This window comes from Gambusia affinis, linkage group LG18 (assembly GCF_019740435.1).
Source record: "Gambusia affinis linkage group LG18, SWU_Gaff_1.0, whole genome shotgun sequence".
Classification (NCBI taxonomy): Eukaryota; Metazoa; Chordata; class Actinopteri; order Cyprinodontiformes; family Poeciliidae; genus Gambusia; species Gambusia affinis.
Genome location: NC_057885.1, coordinates 18,620,757 through 18,638,486, shown reverse-complemented (window position 1 = coordinate 18,638,486; position 17,730 = coordinate 18,620,757). Strand labels below are relative to the sequence as shown.

At 34.9% G+C, this 17,730-nt stretch overlaps 1 protein-coding gene across 2 annotated transcripts; it reads left to right on the top strand.

Annotated features, from left to right (window-relative positions):
* The first annotated feature begins 752 nt into the window (after window positions 1–752).
* Window positions 753–2,570, top strand: LOC122820187. Of its 2 annotated transcripts, XM_044097403.1 has the most exons (6): window positions 1,018–1,044; window positions 1,130–1,292; window positions 1,397–1,447; window positions 1,549–1,626; window positions 1,737–1,790; window positions 1,906–2,570. In XM_044097403.1, the coding sequence occupies exons 2-6, from the start codon at window positions 1,176–1,178 to the stop codon at window positions 2,245–2,247; spliced, it is 642 nt and encodes a 213-aa protein (XP_043953338.1). In that variant the 5' UTR covers window positions 1,018–1,044; window positions 1,130–1,175; the 3' UTR covers window positions 2,248–2,570. The 2 variants fall into 2 exon arrangements, with proteins under 2 accessions (XP_043953337.1, XP_043953338.1); XM_044097402.1 differs by having other exon boundaries at window positions 753–1,292.
* The last annotated feature ends 15,160 nt before the right edge of the window (window positions 2,571–17,730 follow it).

Sequence of the window (17,730 nt, the reverse complement as noted above, 5' to 3'; positions counted from 1 at the left end):
AAGATTTAAAAAATAAATCAGGGGCTTCAAACCTGGATTCCTAGGTCTACTAAGGTTTAGTGTATGTAAAATAAACCTTTTTATACATTTTTGGTTTGTTGTGTATTTAAAGGATAATTCAATCTGGATAGACTCACACAGAGAAAGAGAAGCAGTTAGAAGATTTAATGATACAGAAACTTTGGCGCTCGAACCCGGCGGAAGACTTGTGAGCTGAGGATCACCCCACAGGTGATCGGTCCAGGTTTAGCTCAGGGTAGTCTTCCCCCCGGTCCGAATACTGGTGGTGGAACGGAGCCTTGAACGAAGGAGCAGAGGGGGAGCTAGGAAGATGTCCCTGGGATGATGGTGGAGATGGGGAGGAGGTGGGTCGAAGCACGGCTGACGAGCAAGAAGATCCGGGGAAGCTTGTCCTTTGAAGGGATCCGTGAACGACGATTGGCTGAAGCGGTGCGGCGCACCTGTCCTGATTGGCTGCGGCGGGAGCGTGGTGAGTGTCTGATGTGTGACGGCTGTGTTTTGTCTCCCAGCTTGAATTTTCGCCTAGGCTTCATTTGTGTCCTTCAATGATGAGGATTTGCTGGAAGGGGACAGTATGTGTGTTTATAAGATCACAACAAAAATCAAAAAGAAATGCTGTGTTTTTTAGTCATTCTCAATTGTGTTATTTTGCACTTTATCGTTTGATGGTGAAATAGATGTTCGCTTTCTTCTTAGTCATTTACAATATTCTGTTCTAATCATGGCATGTCCAACAAAACATGTTAACAAGTAAATGTCATTTCTGTTTACATCTGGCTATTAGCCACCCTGATTTATATTTTTTCTTTCACTTCTGAACTTGGTTCTTATATAAACTTGACAGTTTTCTGTGTCAACATTAATAATGTGACCAAGCCAGACACACGTTTCAGATGTGTTTCTCTTAGTCACAGTTCTTCCCCTTCTCATATTACAACTCACATGACTTGCCTTTTGCTTTCAATTTTGAACATTTGCATTGTGATCTCCTATTCATTCAGTTTGTCTTTGATTCACCCACAGGTAGGATCTTTAAATCTGGAAAGTCATCCATCTTAACTAGGTTTTTAAAAAATAACTCACTTTTTTCTAATTAAATCCACCACAGTTTGTGGGTTTTCTTTACTTCTTAAAGTATTTTAATCACAGAAATAATGGCTGAAGCAGGTCAAAGACTGGAGGCTCTGAGCTGCAACAAAAGCCTTTTACGAATCGTTTCCCTGCTGTTTCTGGTTCACATCGGACAGTCACTGGATTTTCAAAGTGAGCAGGTGGTAAACTGACTTTTACATGTTCTTATGTGTTGTGGTTAATGTATAATACCTTGATAATTGTAAATGAATAAATGTGGTATTGTGTTTCTTGTCAATTTTAGCACAAGATCATGAATGGCATACAGAAAACAAAGGAAGGAGTCAGACTCCTTGTAAGTCTTTTGCTTCGATCCTGTCTGAGAAATTCTCTGTATTACATGAATAGTAAACAGAGCTCAACTTTTGGCTGATAAAGTTATTTTTTCTTTATTAGATGGAAAGTGAAAGTGGTACTGAATTTATCTTAACACTTTTGGAGAAAGCTAACTCTGTGGCAAAAAAGAGGCAGCTTGTAAGTAATGTGGTTTTATTTTGTTGAAAGTTAAACCAATGACTACAGCTTTTCCTAAAGACACAGTCTTATTAAACGTCTAACCAGTTTCCATTTCTGGTTAATGACAGAAATTATTTCAGCAGTATCTTCAAGAAGCTGTAGATGAAGCATACAGACAGAAGGTGGGTCAGTCTGCCTTTATATTATTCAGATGTTAGTTATTTGAAAGAGATTAACAAAATATATATTTTTTAAATTGTAATACTAAAACTAGATTTTTGGTTTTTAATCCTACAGGTAGAAAAAAAAGCTGAAACTACAGTATATGCACAACAGTTTCATATGATGATCCCAGGATATTTTGCTAAAAGGCAGCAAATGCAAACTTCATCAAATCCACTGATGGACAGCCTGGACCAAATAGTTGAGATATGTAGAAGTTACTTTGAGCTAAGGAAAAACTTATTTACAGGGGAAGCAAAGGAAACAGAGACCAAACTGGAGTATACATTGAAGAATTTAAAATCCCGGCAAAACATTCATAGTCTTGTTGGAGTAATGATAATTCTCCTGTTGCTGTTGCTTTGCATAGTAGGAGCGTATAAGGTATGTTACCGGGTATTTACTTGGATAATATGAATATTTTGAGATAAATACACATGTAGAACTTGAATGTTGTCGGTCAGGGAACTCCAGGACGAGATTGTTTGTGTCTGTTAAACCATTTTTGTGTTGACTGATTCAATTGTTTTTTTATCAATGTTCAGTTTTAAGCCTGGATTATGTGGGAGAGGTCATTATTTCTGTTTACATGCTACCACATCTCAAAAAATTAATAAAAATGATGCTTGATTGGATTTTTATGGTGTTTGTTTCTTCATATATTTTAACTTCCTGAGTCCACAATTGCAATAAGTCATAGATTTTAAAGTGTGAAGAGTAATCTAAGGTTTTGTTGAAGATCAGAAGACTGTTACTGGTCTCATTCATTCATCCTCTTCCCCAGGAGGGTGAAAATTCGCACATTAAATACATCTGTACCTTCCAGTAGGGTTTGAATAAAATCACTGAACAAAGGAGAATTGCTTATACTTTTATTTCACAACTGCATTTTTTTCAAACACTCAGCACCCGCAGCAGGCATCTCATTTAAAATCTATTTCAGCTTAAGAATTACTTACCAGTTTATTGAGGTTTTTTTTATTATTATTATAGCTCACCTCTTTTCTTATTATTCTTTAAAAAGCAATAAAAGTGATTCAGACATTTTATCAGAACTGTTTTCTTAAACACAATAAACACACACCACGTAGATTTATAGGTCTGGGTAATTAGGTTTCCCAGGGATAAAGTTTCTGGAACTGTGCAACACATTTTACAAGTCAACATGCTCCTCTGCTAAATTTGATACAAACGTCTTTAAATATGCGAGTGTGTCTTCATATTGCTTGACTTGTTGGGCTTCATTCCGAAACTTTTTTGGCATAAAATCCTGGCTTTCCTCCAGGAATCTCTTCAGGTCCTTTAGTTGTTCAATGAGAAGTTGAAGTTCTGGTAACCACCTCTGAAGCAATTCAGCTGAAAGGTCTATAGCATGTTTAATTTCTTCAAGGAGCAAAGTCAGTAGGGCTTGGTCCAACTTGTTTTCAACCTGAAACAAACAAACAAAATAATTAATTAATTAATTGAGGGACTCCATGACTTTATAAAGATGTATGCTGCGTTTTTCTTCTTCTTTCTTTTTTTTTTTTACTTTTCTCATTGCTGCATCTTCTTGTAGCGTCTGAATATTTTCCTTCATTTTTTGCTGAAAACCCAGAGAGGAAAGATACAAACATTTACAAGGGAAGAAAAGTAACTAGGGGGAAAAAAACTTTTAAAACTATGATTGTTTTCTCATCTAAAAATAAGAACAAGTATACCAGTTCCTTCTTGCTTATCCATGAACTTGCAGGACAGAGCAGGCTGAGCAGAGTAATCATGAAGACAAGGTCTTTATATTTTCTGAGCCCAACCACTCCTCTGCTGCTGAACGAGGACAACACTGTCATCACGACTCTGAATTTGCTTCTGAAACAAAAATGTTTTAAAATATATATTTATTTGTAAGAGAGTCAGGTCAGAGATAAGGCATTTATGCTATGATATTTCCTGTTGCAGATAGTATGTGATACATTTTTCTTTAGCAGTTTGTTCAAATGGGAGTTTAATCATACCTTGTGTTGGAGAGAGAGCTGCTCTACAGGTGACAGAAATGAAAGGAGGGACAATAACTGCTTTACATATATTTGGATTGTCACGCACACACACACACACACACACACACACACACCCCTAGCATGTGATTGGACGACATGCAGGACAGTTCTGCTCTTTCAGTTTCACTTTAAAGTAACAACGCTTCTTAATCCATGTATGAAAAACACAAAACAAAAAAAAAAAGTAAACCCAGAAAACTAGAAAACAGAAATTTATCCAAATTACATTAAGATGTTTTGGTAACTGGAGTTTATTTGAAATTTTACAGAAACTAAATTCTTGGCTTTGCAACAAACTGAAGCAACGGCTCAGGAAATGATGACAAATATTTACAGAAGGTAGTGGCACCTGCTGCGAAGGTAAAGAGTGAAGTTGCAGGATGTGAAATGTTTGTCAAACTGAAATATTTGTTCCTCTGCTTTTGTGTGCAGTTAAAAAAAATAGCAAAAGAAAAAGTAGTTCTTAGAAGCTGGAATGCTAAAAATTGTTGTATTAGCCTTTCATTGCCTTGAACCATTTTTAAAAGTCATCATACATTTCATAGGTTAATGTCAGTATACGTCTATTTTTTTTAAATCTGCGAAAGCAAAAACATCAAAATCCTATTGAAGGACGTGTGTGAAACCAAAAGTAATAAACAAGACAAACAGCCATGCTGTTTCACGTTTGTGATGATTTCTTTGTTCTGTTTTCACAGAAGACGAGCAGCTGCACGGAGAGGTCGGCCACATTGAAGGCGAGGAAAGAAACCTTTAATGAATCAACCGCATAGCTTCTCACACTGCAAAAAGGTATAACAATGAACATTTAATATGTGTTTGTGTTTGTAAGGAATTCTGACTTCTGAATTGTTTCTTTTATCACTGAACGTGTCAACTGAAACACTGATGGCAGCTGTACTCTCATGTAGAAGCAGATCAATGGCTGTTTTAAGAGTCAAAGATGTTTTCCTCATGTTGGTTCTGCTGACTCTGCTCTGCTCTGCAAGTTCTTTGATTAACAACGATGAGCTGGTAAACTTTTATTTCATTAAAATAAACAAGCAATTTGAAATACATTTTGACATCAAGCAAATCTTGAAAGCATTCTTTGTTGGTCGATTGTTGTGTTAAATGTTTTGCTTCTGATTTTAAATGTATCTTAATAATCACTCAATTTGCAGAGAGAAATAAAAAGAGACATTCAGAAACTGCAACATGATGCCGCCAGGAGGAAAGTAAGCAAAAAAACTTTTGAAATAAAAATCAACACTTAATGTTACCTTGTTTAAAATCCTTCTGTTTTTATTTTTCATTCAGGCAATTAACGCAGTTGACCTTAATTTCATCCCTGTGATTCTGGATGATCTCACACAGATATTGGACACTTTGGTGGAAATGCTGATGGGAAAAGTGCCAAATTTTTTCCTAGAACTCACAAAAGAGATAATCGACTTCCTGGAGCAAATGAAAGGTTTTGTATTTAAAGAGCTGCTGAATCAAGCTGCAAATATCAAGAACAGTACAGAGACGCTGACACAACTGGAAACTCTTGTAACAAACCTAGCAGACAAAAAAAATATGTAAATGTTAAGTTCTGTTAGTGTCTCAGCTCTGTCTTACTGAAGTTATTTCTCTTTTGTAAAATCCTCCTATATTCTCCAACAATAAATTTTGTCTAACTTGTGTTCAGTTTCATGTTTCTTTTTCTCCACCTATATCACTAAACCACACAAGCTCTGTTTGAAGCTGAAAATTGCTCACATATTGAAATGCCCGTTAGAAGATCTAGAGTTACTTTCTAAAAACGGTGTGATACATAGAGTTACATTTAAATACTGGAGAAAATGAAATGACGAATAGTTGAAGTGGTGAAAAATTTGTACTGTTTGCAAAAACAAAAAAGATTTGTTATTCAGAAAAATATTTTTCAGAAAGTGTGAGCTCAAACAGATGACAAGATGGAGTGACAGAGCAAAGAACAGTAATTTATTTTCTTCTTTTAAATGTTGAAAAGTCTAAATACAGCATTTACACATTAAAACAAAAAAAGAAATAACTTCCAAATAATCCATTTTGTTTTTATTTGGGCTTTAGGGTTTTAACTCATCTGTGTACACAAAGAATCATTAGTTAAACAACATCAAACAGTTAAAAACAAAAAAAAACATCTAGAAATTTTATATCATCAAGAATGAAGTTGTAAAATATAAAGGTATTTAAATAAACTTAAACTTGATTTACTCAATAAAAGATAAAGCCAGTCTTGCTATTATAGATTTTGAATTAAACAAAAGACATGAAGCTGTCAGTGGTCACAGCTCATCATGTAGATCCCATTCGGATTTAAAAGCATTTGAAATGTAATTCAGACGTTCTTCAGTGTACTCTGCTCCTACAGCAAAGGCCGACTGTCTCATCTCTAAGAACGCCTTCACTCTGCTCATGGCACGCTCCACCACTATCAGCAGCCGCTTTCCTGTTGGATCTGTTTTTGATGCCCGTTTCAAGATTTCCAGACTGGGATTAAGCTCCTTTATCTTGTCATTGAACTGTACAATAGAGGCTGCAATTGTGTACTTCATTACGGTCTGTAGGAAGACAAAAGAAGTCAGATGATTTTACAGTAAGTGCAGTTTTGGTTTAACTGTCAGGCAGCTGAGATTGGCTTTTGAGCATCATAAAGGTAACATAACCCACCTCTTGTACAAACGCTTCATTCACTGCTTTCCTGAGGGTCTGCTTGAATATCTCCTGAAATTTACCAGAGAAAGAATATTTGTGAGAATGTATTTCCATTGGTGTAACAAACCCTGTTTACATTTAGCAATAATAAGGAATGTGGAAAGAATTGAGGCTCAAAACGTGTATGTCATATTGTGTGGAGGCATAGGGATCTGCAATAAACAATATAGTTCTTATACAGAAACGAGCCACAACGGTTATTATTAAGACTGGTTACTATTAACATGCAAATTCAATGCTTATTTAATCTGATCATTATCATAAAATGTTATGATTTGGTTTATTACAAAACAATGCAATTTACAAAGCAACAAAATGTTTACAAAAGAAATAATAAGAAGGTATTTTGCTGTCGTAGGACTCAATTTGTGGAAAGTTGAAAGTATGGAGAGAGTAGTTTCCAACAGGTTTAAAACAAAATGTTTGATGACTGACTGAATCAAATCAACATTAAGCATGAGTGGCCACTGATCAGAAAGAAGATTCACAAACTGTGCAAGTGACTGTCACATAAACCGTTCACATAATTCATTTAAATAAGAATTTACCAGCTCTTCCTCGGTTTTCAGTGACTTTGCATCATCCAGAAGTCTTGAGAGAGTTTCAAGTCTACTTTGTTCTTCTTTCTGATTGTACAAAATAAAACTTTTAAAATTACAGAAATGTTTTTGCTGCTGCTGTTGCACTAGTTTATAGACATTTCACTTCATATAAAATTAAAGACACAACATGCATAGTAGTTTTGTACTCTAACACATGCAGGAAACACAGCCAAGATGTAAATAAACAAAAAGACCCACGTTCATCTTGACTGATTCTTCTAACATCGCCTTAAGACTTTCCTTCAACATGTCCTGAAATGAGCAAAAACATACAAACAAGTCAACTGAAGATGCACAAAGGATTGTTATGTGCATTTAGACATTATGGATTTGAAAGAAAAAAAAATTATAAAGCTGCTTACCGCAGGGTTATTAAATATGAGTAACTTTCCAATGTAAAGGAGAAACAGCAGAGTCAGGATGAGGAACAGATATTTGATGACTCTCATAACAGTCCATCGTCTGCCTCCAGCTTCTGCCATGATTTCTGTTAAAAGAGCCAGGTTTAAAATCAAACTAAAGTTTTGTAGCTTAAGTATTAATTTACAGCTTGATTGATCTCACCTGTTAGTTGGTTGAAAATACGTCCAGCATAGGTGTTAAGATGCAAACAGCTTAGATTTTATCTGTTCTCCTGTAAAAACCGTCTAATTTACCATTTAATTTAACTAATAAAAAAGAGCTTCATCCACCTGTTTCTTTCTGCTCAGGATTGTTGGAGAGCTAAACTCATAAGCTGAGACATATTTGCAGTTGTCAAGCACTCCTTTCAGTCACTTAGTATTGACATACTTAGTATTGACATACTAAGTATTGACATACTAAGTGTCAATACCAGCAAACAACAGAAAGTGAAACTTTCTGTTGTTTGCTGGATCTTGACTGTCAACATACAAGTTTTGCATCTGACCACTTTTGCATGTGACCAAGCCGCTTGTGGCTTTCAGTAAATGTTTGTCTTCCTCCTAGGCTTTTTTTTAAATTTTATTTTATTGTATATAACTTGACCTTTGCTTTCAGTTTCAACAACAGCTGCGTTGTTTTCTCCTATTATCCTGTCAGTTCAGTGTTGATTCTCCTACAGGTAAGATTTTTAACACTGTCTTTTTAATTGGGTTTTTAAAAATAATTATTTTTATTTTAACCAGGATTTGTGGTTTTAATCCCTTTGATCCAATCAGAAATAATGGCTGAAGCAGGACGAAGACGACTGGAGGCTTTGAGCTTCAACAAAAACCTTTTCCAAATCGTCTCGCTGCTGTTTCTGGTTCACGTTGGTCTGTCGCTGGATTTTGAAAATAACTCACAGGTAAACAGGCTTTTTCTAGATGAAACAAATGTGTTTTGGCTAATATGGAATACATACATAACTGCACCTGATTAATTGTGGAACTGTGTTTCTTGTCAATTCTAGCACATGTTGATAAACAGCATACAGGGAACAAGAGAATCAGTCAGACTCATTGTAAGTCTCTTTTTGCTTAAATTCTGTCTCAGAAATTCTCCACAACTTTCTGCTAACAAGGTTAATTTTTCTTCATTAGAGAGAAAGTGAAAGTGGCACTGAACATATTTTAACACTTTTGGACATAGCAAACTCAGTGGCAAACAAGAAGCAGCTTGTAAGTAATGTGGTTTTATGTTGACAAAGGTTTAAAAAGTGACAGTATTTTTTCTAAACACAGTCTTATATTAAATATCTGACCAGTTTTCACATCCACATCTTTTCTCTGTATACTTCAGAAATTATTTCAGCAGTTTCTTCAAGAAGCTGTAGATGAAGCAGACAGACAAAGGGTGGGTCAGTCAACCTTTATGTTACTCAGATGGTTTATGATCGTAACTCACCAAGAAAATATTCATAGAAATGTGAATGCTAAGATTATACAAATGTTTTTTATTCCAACAGGTAGAAAAAGCAGCTGAAGTTAAAGCTTACACACAACTGTTTTATATGAAGATGCTTAACTATTTTCCAAAAATTCAGCAATGGAAAAGTGGAGATCCATTGATGAGAAGGACGGCTGAAACCATAGAGCAAATCTTTCAGAATATCAGCCAAAACATATTGTTACATAAAGATTTATACACTGGAAAAGCAAACGAAACAGAGACTAAACTGGAGAATCTGTTGAAGAATTTAAATTCTCAGCTGAAGAGTCGCGATCCTGTTTGAGTTGTAACAGTTTTCCTTCCTCTGTTAGTTTGTACTATGGTACTATATTGATTAACTTCCTGCATCTTTTCTCAGATATATGTTCATACTAATAAATTGTTTCACAATGAACACACATTTTGTACCTCCTGTGAAGTTGAAGTCTTTTTGAACGTAACATGATGCAGGGAAGGCTGTGTTTGTGTCTGCTGAACCATTTTTGGGTTGATTTAGTCACAAGTCTTTTTTCACTGCTCTGCTGAAATATCATCAAACTGCATTGTCATGTTTTCTGTCATCTTTGGAGAACATACAAGTAAAAATGATGATTTATGTCATTTCTGTAGTGTCTGTTTATTCTCATGTTTTAAATTTAAATGCACAATTTACCAAGATTCCAAATAAGGAATTAAATGTGCTGTAAGTGGGCGTATTTATTCTACACAGACTGACAGGAACAGCTGCATTACAAAATGTGGCTATAAAAAAGAAAGACATTTTGGTGGAACTCTAATGATAATACTCATAAATGTAATTGAAATGAGTTTACAATGTGATAAACTGCAACAGTAAAAACATTTACAGATAAATCAAAATGAAGGTCTAAACATCTCCATCCTCACACACACACGATCCCTGTAGGTTCAGTCTTAACGTTGGATCTTTATGTGACAATTTAGATCGTTTTAATGTTTCTTAACTATCCCAAACATTACAGACCAATGAAGGTCGTGGTAATTTATCATGACATGAATGTGTTTCACATGAACCTGTTAAGGAACTTAAAGGGTGAGGAAATTTGGAGCACAAAATCATTTCTTTTTTACCTGTTTTAACTTCAGTATCCCTTTGGCTGCGTGTGGTTTTATAGTTTCTAGTGGGTGTTAGGCTTTGTTATGTAATGTAGCACAATATTTAAGCTTGGACATGATGTTTGTTGTTTTAAATTAATTGGATAATTATTGTCAGCAGTTTAGCATTTTTAGCATCTGTGTAGGTCTGAGTATATTTAAGTCTCTGAATTAAAAAGAAAAAGGAGAATGACTTATTGAATGTGAATGCCCCGACATGAATGCAGAAGAAAAGAAAACATCTTAAGGCGTCTCTTGCGTGCTGAACATTTTCTGATTTTAGTTTCTGTTTTTCTTTTTTTTCACCATTTCATTTTACAGTAAACGAATGAATGACTGGAAGAGAAAAATATGAAGAGCAGTTTTGCAAGCCTGTTCCTCCTCAAACGTTGAGCCAACGTACAATAATGAACATGAAATACCTGTTCACAAACGAATCTGATGCCTGATCTGTTTCTCATTTCCTGAACATGTTTACAATATAGATTCTATCTTTTAAGTTCAGATACCAGATGGTCTAATGTTACGGAAGAAGATTAGGGCCAAAAGAAAAAAAACATTTAAGTTTCAATTTCAGAATTCTGACATTTTGGATGTGGATATAATTTGAAACCAGTGCAGTTGCTGCTGTTGAAAACAATTAGAGATGTTTTCTTTCTTTTCCATCAGTCGAGACTGTTCTGCAAGTTCCTGGACGGACAAATTTAAATAGATTTTTGGATGCTTTCATTGAAATGGTTAAAGGAAAACTGCCAACATCCTTTCTGAGAATTCATAAGAGATAAACGGCTTCCTTGAGCAAAGCAGAGCTTTTGCGATTAAATAACTTCTGAATTAGTATGCAAACATACAATAAGGATTGTAAAGATTGACATGAATGAAAGCTTTACAGCATTTAGCTTCTTAAAAAAACAGCATGTTCGTCAAAACCACTATTATCAAGGCTCCTTTGACGCCCTTCATTCATGGGTTCAACAGAACAATATAGTTTGGAATAATAGTTTTAGCTTTGGGTTCATTTTGCAATAACACTAAATGTTAAACAGTTTCTTTACTTTCACTTTTGCAGCAAAGTGAAACTAAAGTATCAGATCACATGTGAGCCACAACTTGGGAAAGAAACAGCCAGAGGCATTTGAAGCGTTGCTGCTGAATCAGCTTATCATTTCCTCAGTCGTCAGTCATCCAACAGGTAAGGTTTTCACTACTGGACAACAAAAAGCTTCCAAACAATTTCAAATGATTTTTCTTTTAAGCTTTTCTTCAATGGATCGTGTAACCATTTGTTGTTAGTTTTTAATTTACAGAAATCATGGCAGAAACTGCAAGCAGAGCAGAGACTTCAGTCAGACTCATCAAACTCATTTCTCTTGTCGTCTGTTTGGTGTTTCTGACCAACACTGTCAGCTCTCTGGATTTTGGTGCTAATCTGGTAAATTGTCCTTCACTTCTTAAACTTTTCTACCTCAAAGAAAAGTTTTGGATTTATGTAATTACACTTTATGTTACTTCCTGTTTGCTGCATTTCAGGACATGTACAAGGGAGCCTTTCGGGCCATGATAGATCAGACTGTAGGATTTCAGGTGGGTCTGAGTGCTACTCATGTGTTGGTTCAGAAATTATGCAAAAAATTAATGCTTGTTGTCAAAATTCTGTTTTATCTTTCTCTGTTAGAAACAAAGACAAAACAGAGTTGACACCATCTCCAGACTTTTGAAAGAAGCACAATCTCTAACTAACGAGGAACAACTGGTAAAGTTAATAATTAATATTTATGCAAAACGTCACATCGTTTCAAGCTTCTCAGCATGTACAGCATTCCTGTTAAATGTGCACTTAATTGTCTACCTCATCTATTTGTCTTAGGAAACATTTATGAAAAATCTCCAGAAAGCAGTGAATGAAGCATATAAACAAAAGGTGGGTTTGTTAAACCTTTAAAGGACACAAAAAGGCATCAGTAAGTTTAAAATAAAACACCTGAAAGTTTATTTATTTTATTCTATTTGATTTGAATATATAACTAATTTAATAATATACATTCACTGCACAGAGGGGCAGTTGTCTTCCCTGTCAATATATAAATAAAAGAATTTACCAATGTTGAAATTTTACGAGGAAATTCATTTTAGGTTTTCATTAAACTTAATCATGAAAGACAACAGGAATAAATGCTTAGAATATATAACACTATGAATTTACCACTATTTCTTATTGTGATAAAGTAAAGTTTTAATTGCATAAAACTCTGAGGTGGTTTATGAAAACTGTTCATCAAAAGGTAATTTTTTTTTTACACATCTAAATTCTCTCTTCTTTCTCCAGACAGAAGACAAGTACAGAATCTCCGCTGGAGCACAACAGCTTGATCTGAAGCTGCTCGAACTTTATCCTAAAATAGAAAACCTGAGAAAACTGTCAACAGGGGATGATCCACTGATCCGTGTCTCAGAAAAACTCATTAAAAGTGTCAGGACTTATTTTAGCCTAAAGAGAAAGGTGATCTCTTCAGAAGCGAAGGACATGGGGAATAGTCTGAAAGAGGTTTTGAACGTTTTGAAAAAGTCTCACCAGGAGCAGCATGACGAGCTGTAACCATTTCTCTCCCTCTGTGATCTTATCTTGTTGTAATTTATCTAGTAGGTTCAGTTTTTGTGGATTAATTTATGTATTTTATTACTTTGATCCTGTATCACATGTGCAACGACCCAAGATGAACCCAATGTTTACTATAAAACACCGTGGTAACCTGCTTTACATTTTAAGTCCTTTTAAAAAGAAAACATTTTGTTAATTTTTTTTAATGCCTCACGTTTTTAATACTGTGGGGGTTTTTCTTTTAATTAACTGTGTATTTACTTTTTTTTCCTGCAACAACCTTTCTTCTTATCATTAAAATTTAAGTTCCAGACAACTTATATGTACCTAAGTGTAAAATCTGTTCCCTCCTGATTTTATTTTGTAACCTTAAAATTTGTTTAAAAAAAATAAAAAATTGTTTGGCCATGCTGGTCAAATTTCATGTTCTCTAGGTTTTGAGTTTTCTTTTTCCACATGACATTAACTTTGTCTTTTACAAATCTGGGGTGTTTTCTGCAAAGCACATTGTGTAAGGAATTTATCCTGTGATTTAAATAAAGTTAATCCATAGATGTCCACTTTCTACAATTGTGGTTGTAGAAAATTTTGAAGGAAACCTACACTTATAAGTTGAACTTATATACAAAGTAAGAATGCATTTCAACCTGAGGTATTTGTAAATTTAAATATAAAAAGTATACATCAGTTAAGATCTGATACTCTGCTTTTGGTAGCCGAACTGGTCAGATTCAAAAAATGCCAAAAACCAAACATCTATGTAAGTTCTGTGAACGTAACGTGAATGTGATTAATTTTAAAATTAATAAGTGAAAATCCCAATTTTGACAGATTTGGTAGATCCAGAGCATACAGTGGCGGCGAGGCCTACTTAGTTTTGAAAAATATTCAATTTGTTCTTGTAACTGTACAACAACAAAACAAGAGAGCATATTATTGAACTGGCATGTTTATTTTACCTTTAACAATCTGGTTATAGTTAGGACTGCTAAGAAAACATATTCTGCATGCTTTCTAATATCATCTCAACTTTTAGAAATATTTCACCCTACTTTGTGTGGCATAAAATAGTTTCATTTTCTCTAACCTCATTTGTACTTTTGTTTTTTACTAGACGCAGTTACAGGAAACGCCATAGGCATATTCCTGTAACTTAAGGGTTTCACATAGATAAGGGCTTGGTCAAAGTCACATGTAAAACTTTTATGGAAGCCATCCAGGAAGCTCATAAAAGTACATATGCAGATATGTTGAGCTATGTGGGAGGCGACAATAAGGACAACAAAAACCATGTTGTGTTTCATTCTCTCGCTGTTTGTAACTCCTGACATCTGACTCGCCCTCCGATCCATTATAAGGTACAGTAATGAACATTACAGATGTAATTATGTTGAATTTGGTAAAGCATTTGCTCATTTTACTTTCTAAGCTAGTCTCTTCTCAGATTTAACTCCATCTTGAGACAGTTTTGTTTATGTTTACTTAAGAAAACCATTTTTGGCAGCGATGGCAGTTTTAAGCAGAAGCAGAGGAGTGGCTCGTCTCGCTAAAACAAAACATCTTTTCCTCGTATTTACTTTGCTGACTTTGCTCTGCCCTGCAAGCTCATGGATAGACGACGACAAGCTGGTAATTTTTTTTCTAGTTTGAAATAAATTGTTTTTGTAAAAGGATTGTTATTACAGTCAAGGTTTCTCTGAGCTCATTGTCAATATGTGATATAACTGTTTGCTCTGGTTGCAAATGTTTGCATTTCTTTAACAGAAAATAATCAGAGAGAATATTCTGAAACTACAGCAGGATGCAGTAATGAGAAAAGTGAGTAAAACACACAAATAATCACCTTGTTACAAATTACTTTAACTGTAACATAAGCTACATATTTTCCCCACTAAGGTGGACAACATGGTGGACATGACCTTCCTACCAAGTCTCCTTGATGGTGTTATAGAGATAATGGACAGTTTAACTGGAACTATAAAGAGCTTGCTGCCAAACAGTGGATCTCTACCTAAACTTATGAAGGAGGTAAAAGTCTTCCTGAAGGAAACTCTGGTTTATCTGATCAGAGAATTTGAAAGGGAAGAGGCAAGAACCCAAGAATATGAAGACAAGGCCAAACAACTGGAGAAAGTTATAGAAAAGCTGGCACAGTCAGAAGCTGCTATGTGACATTTTTATCAGTCACACAACATTAGTGCGTGAATAATTAAGAATAATGTACAGAGTGTTTTGTAAACCAAAAGCTGGCTGTGTAACGGGCTGAGATGCTTGTAATTTAAAGTTAGAAACTGGAATGGTCATTCTGTAATGTTTAAGTGTGTATTCTTATTATCTTTATGTAAACTGATGATGATACAATGAACTAGAACAGTGTTCCCCAGTTAGCACTTTTCTTATTGTTCTTATTTGTTTAAAATATCTGGCTTTGATACCAATGAAATGTCAGAATCTATACTGTATTTTGGTGCACTTGTGGCCATATTAAAGTTATTTATAACCTTGTAAAGACTAGATTATTTTATATGTTAAAATTTACAAAATTGCAAATTTTACCTTTCTTTTAAGAGGGATTAAGAGCTGCTGGCCTTGCACCCAGAAAACAAACCATTTGCTTTTGTTTCTGCTTTTTTCAGTCTGGACAATAGAAAATATGAAGTAAAGATCAAATGGAAAGTGGAGTAAAAAATGTAGTGAATTATAGGATTTAGTGATAATTAAAATAAATTATGCAAGGTTGTACTCTGGAAACCTTTTTGTTTATTTTTGTTTTGTTTGTCTGTGAAAAAACTACTAATAATTAATAAAACTGAGAGCTCACCTGACAAGGCATGAACCATTTCTGCTTATTAAATTAGTGTTTTAAAGTTGTGGATATGACAAAAGCTCAAGAACTAAACTGCATTTTCACAGTAACATATTTAAAAATTTCATAACCCTGGTCTCAACTGCATCTGCTCTAAATCTTTCAATGGTAAATAACTAATAAAGAGAACTAAAAGTCCTTAGTTTGTGTGTGCTGTTTTGTTTGCTTTGTTTTTGTTTTTGTATTTTAGCTGTTACAAAATTAAGCTGAAAAGACACGTCAAAACCTCCTCTGGCTCACAGTTTGATATCTTTCAGTGACATTAAATCAGAATGACGCATTTAATTTAGAACCGCATATGAAAATTTGTTTGCTCTGTTAACCTCTAGGAGTCGCCACAGATGCATCAGTTTAAGATCTCAGACAGAAATGCAATTTCAATCCTATAAACTAATTGAATTCAAAAACCCTTTCGTTTTGTGGAGTTTGAAAAAACTCTGAGACCAAGATCAAAGTTAGAGAACAAAAATCAGCTTTATTAGCATCTATAGATGGAGAACAAACAACAGAAATACTGTTAGTAGAGTTTTAAACTCTAACAGAGGCACTCGCTAACTTTATACACCTTGTTGAGGAAAAATGACTATTTTTAGTGTTTAATACAGTTAATCTTACGGCATGTGTAAAAGGTATATTGAACATTCTTATTTTGAACAAATTTCTTAATTTTGAACAGGTTTGTGTTAAGGATTTAAAACTAAACTATTGATGGGTAAGTATTCAAAGTACAGGAAGGAAAATGCAGATCAAAGGGGATCTCTCACTGAGGCTCCTGTTGTGTTATCAAGAGGACAGGAGGCCATAAAATTAGCATCTCTTGGAGGGCAGTATCACTTGAGCCTGGAGGAGAGAAGTCTGTTTGGTTCACAGAAGATCAAAAGTCTTCCAGAACCAACATCTGGGATGGTGTAAAACTGAATTTTAATTTTATGGCCTCCTGAATGTCTTCACGCACAACCTGGGAGGTGTCAACAATTCTAAGAAACCTAAGAGATATACATATTCAAAGAAAAAAAAAGCACTTAGTATCTGCCACAAAGGTGATCAGGCGGAACATTTTTACATACTCAGCAACCACAACTCAGTCTGTGCATGTCAGCAAATGTTTAGTTTCAATAACTGCTTTGATCATATTCTTATTTTCTTGAGCACTGGGTTCAATAGTTTAAACCCCACAGTGCAAATACTATTTGTCTTTGTCGGTTGCCAGGTACCTAACGTGCAGAGATGAACCGCTGAGCCTGCAAGCGGAAACAAACACTGCGTCAGGCTGTCGCTGCAGCAGAGTGCGGTGAAGCGCATCCTGGTAAAACGATGAAAAAAATAACTCAATCAGGTTTTTTCATATATTGTGCACAATACAGAGAGCTTGTAGGACCATCAGTAATGAAGCAGGTCTGGATGAAAACCTCTGCCAGCCAGAGACTATACATGAGTTTTATACCAAGAATAAAGAATCAACAACAAAGGGAGAGACAGTCTTGTTCTGACGCAACTGTAGAAAACAACTCCCACCCTTCTACATGAAACCCAAATTGTTCTTTTGGTGAGAGTTCACAATCATTCATATAACATGACTGGCAGATGTGACATTATTGTAATTTTTCCATCACAAGCTTCAGCAGAAAAAACACTTCAACTCATATAAGTAAAATATAAGACCGCATGAACCTTTAAATGATTTAATAAACTATTTGATAAAAGTAAACACACTGTGATTAATTATTTTATTCCACAGTTTCTTGTATTAGCAAATTATCCACATAAATGCAATAATAAAATCACTCTCAGAAGAAAGGTTAACTATTGTTTATAAAGTATGGCTATTTGTAACGTGTGTCATTAGTGATTTTAGTTTAAACATCTAGACTGAAATTTAAAAGTATGGTTTCTCTGTGAATTTCACACATCAGATGGGTTTGTTTTGTTACACAGTGAAATGTGCACAGTGACAGTTAGCCTCACCCACATTCATGCAACCAAAACCTCACATTGGGGGAGGTGACCTCTGAGGTAAAGTATATAAAAGCCCTCAGTTTTGTGCCTCCCCACATTGTTTTTTATTCA

Excerpts from the sequence above, each read along its gene's own strand:
- LOC122820187 (XM_044097402.1), top strand. The coding sequence starts at position 1,176 with ATGGCTGAAGCAGGTCAAAGACTGGAGGCTCTGAGCTGCAACAAAAGC. Across the intron at positions 1,293-1,396 it reads TGGATTTTCAAAGTGAGCAG|CACAAGATCATGAATGGCAT; the intron begins GTGGTAAACTGA and ends TGTCAATTTTAG. Across the intron at positions 1,448-1,548 it reads AGGAAGGAGTCAGACTCCTT|ATGGAAAGTGAAAGTGGTAC; the intron begins GTAAGTCTTTTG and ends TTTCTTTATTAG.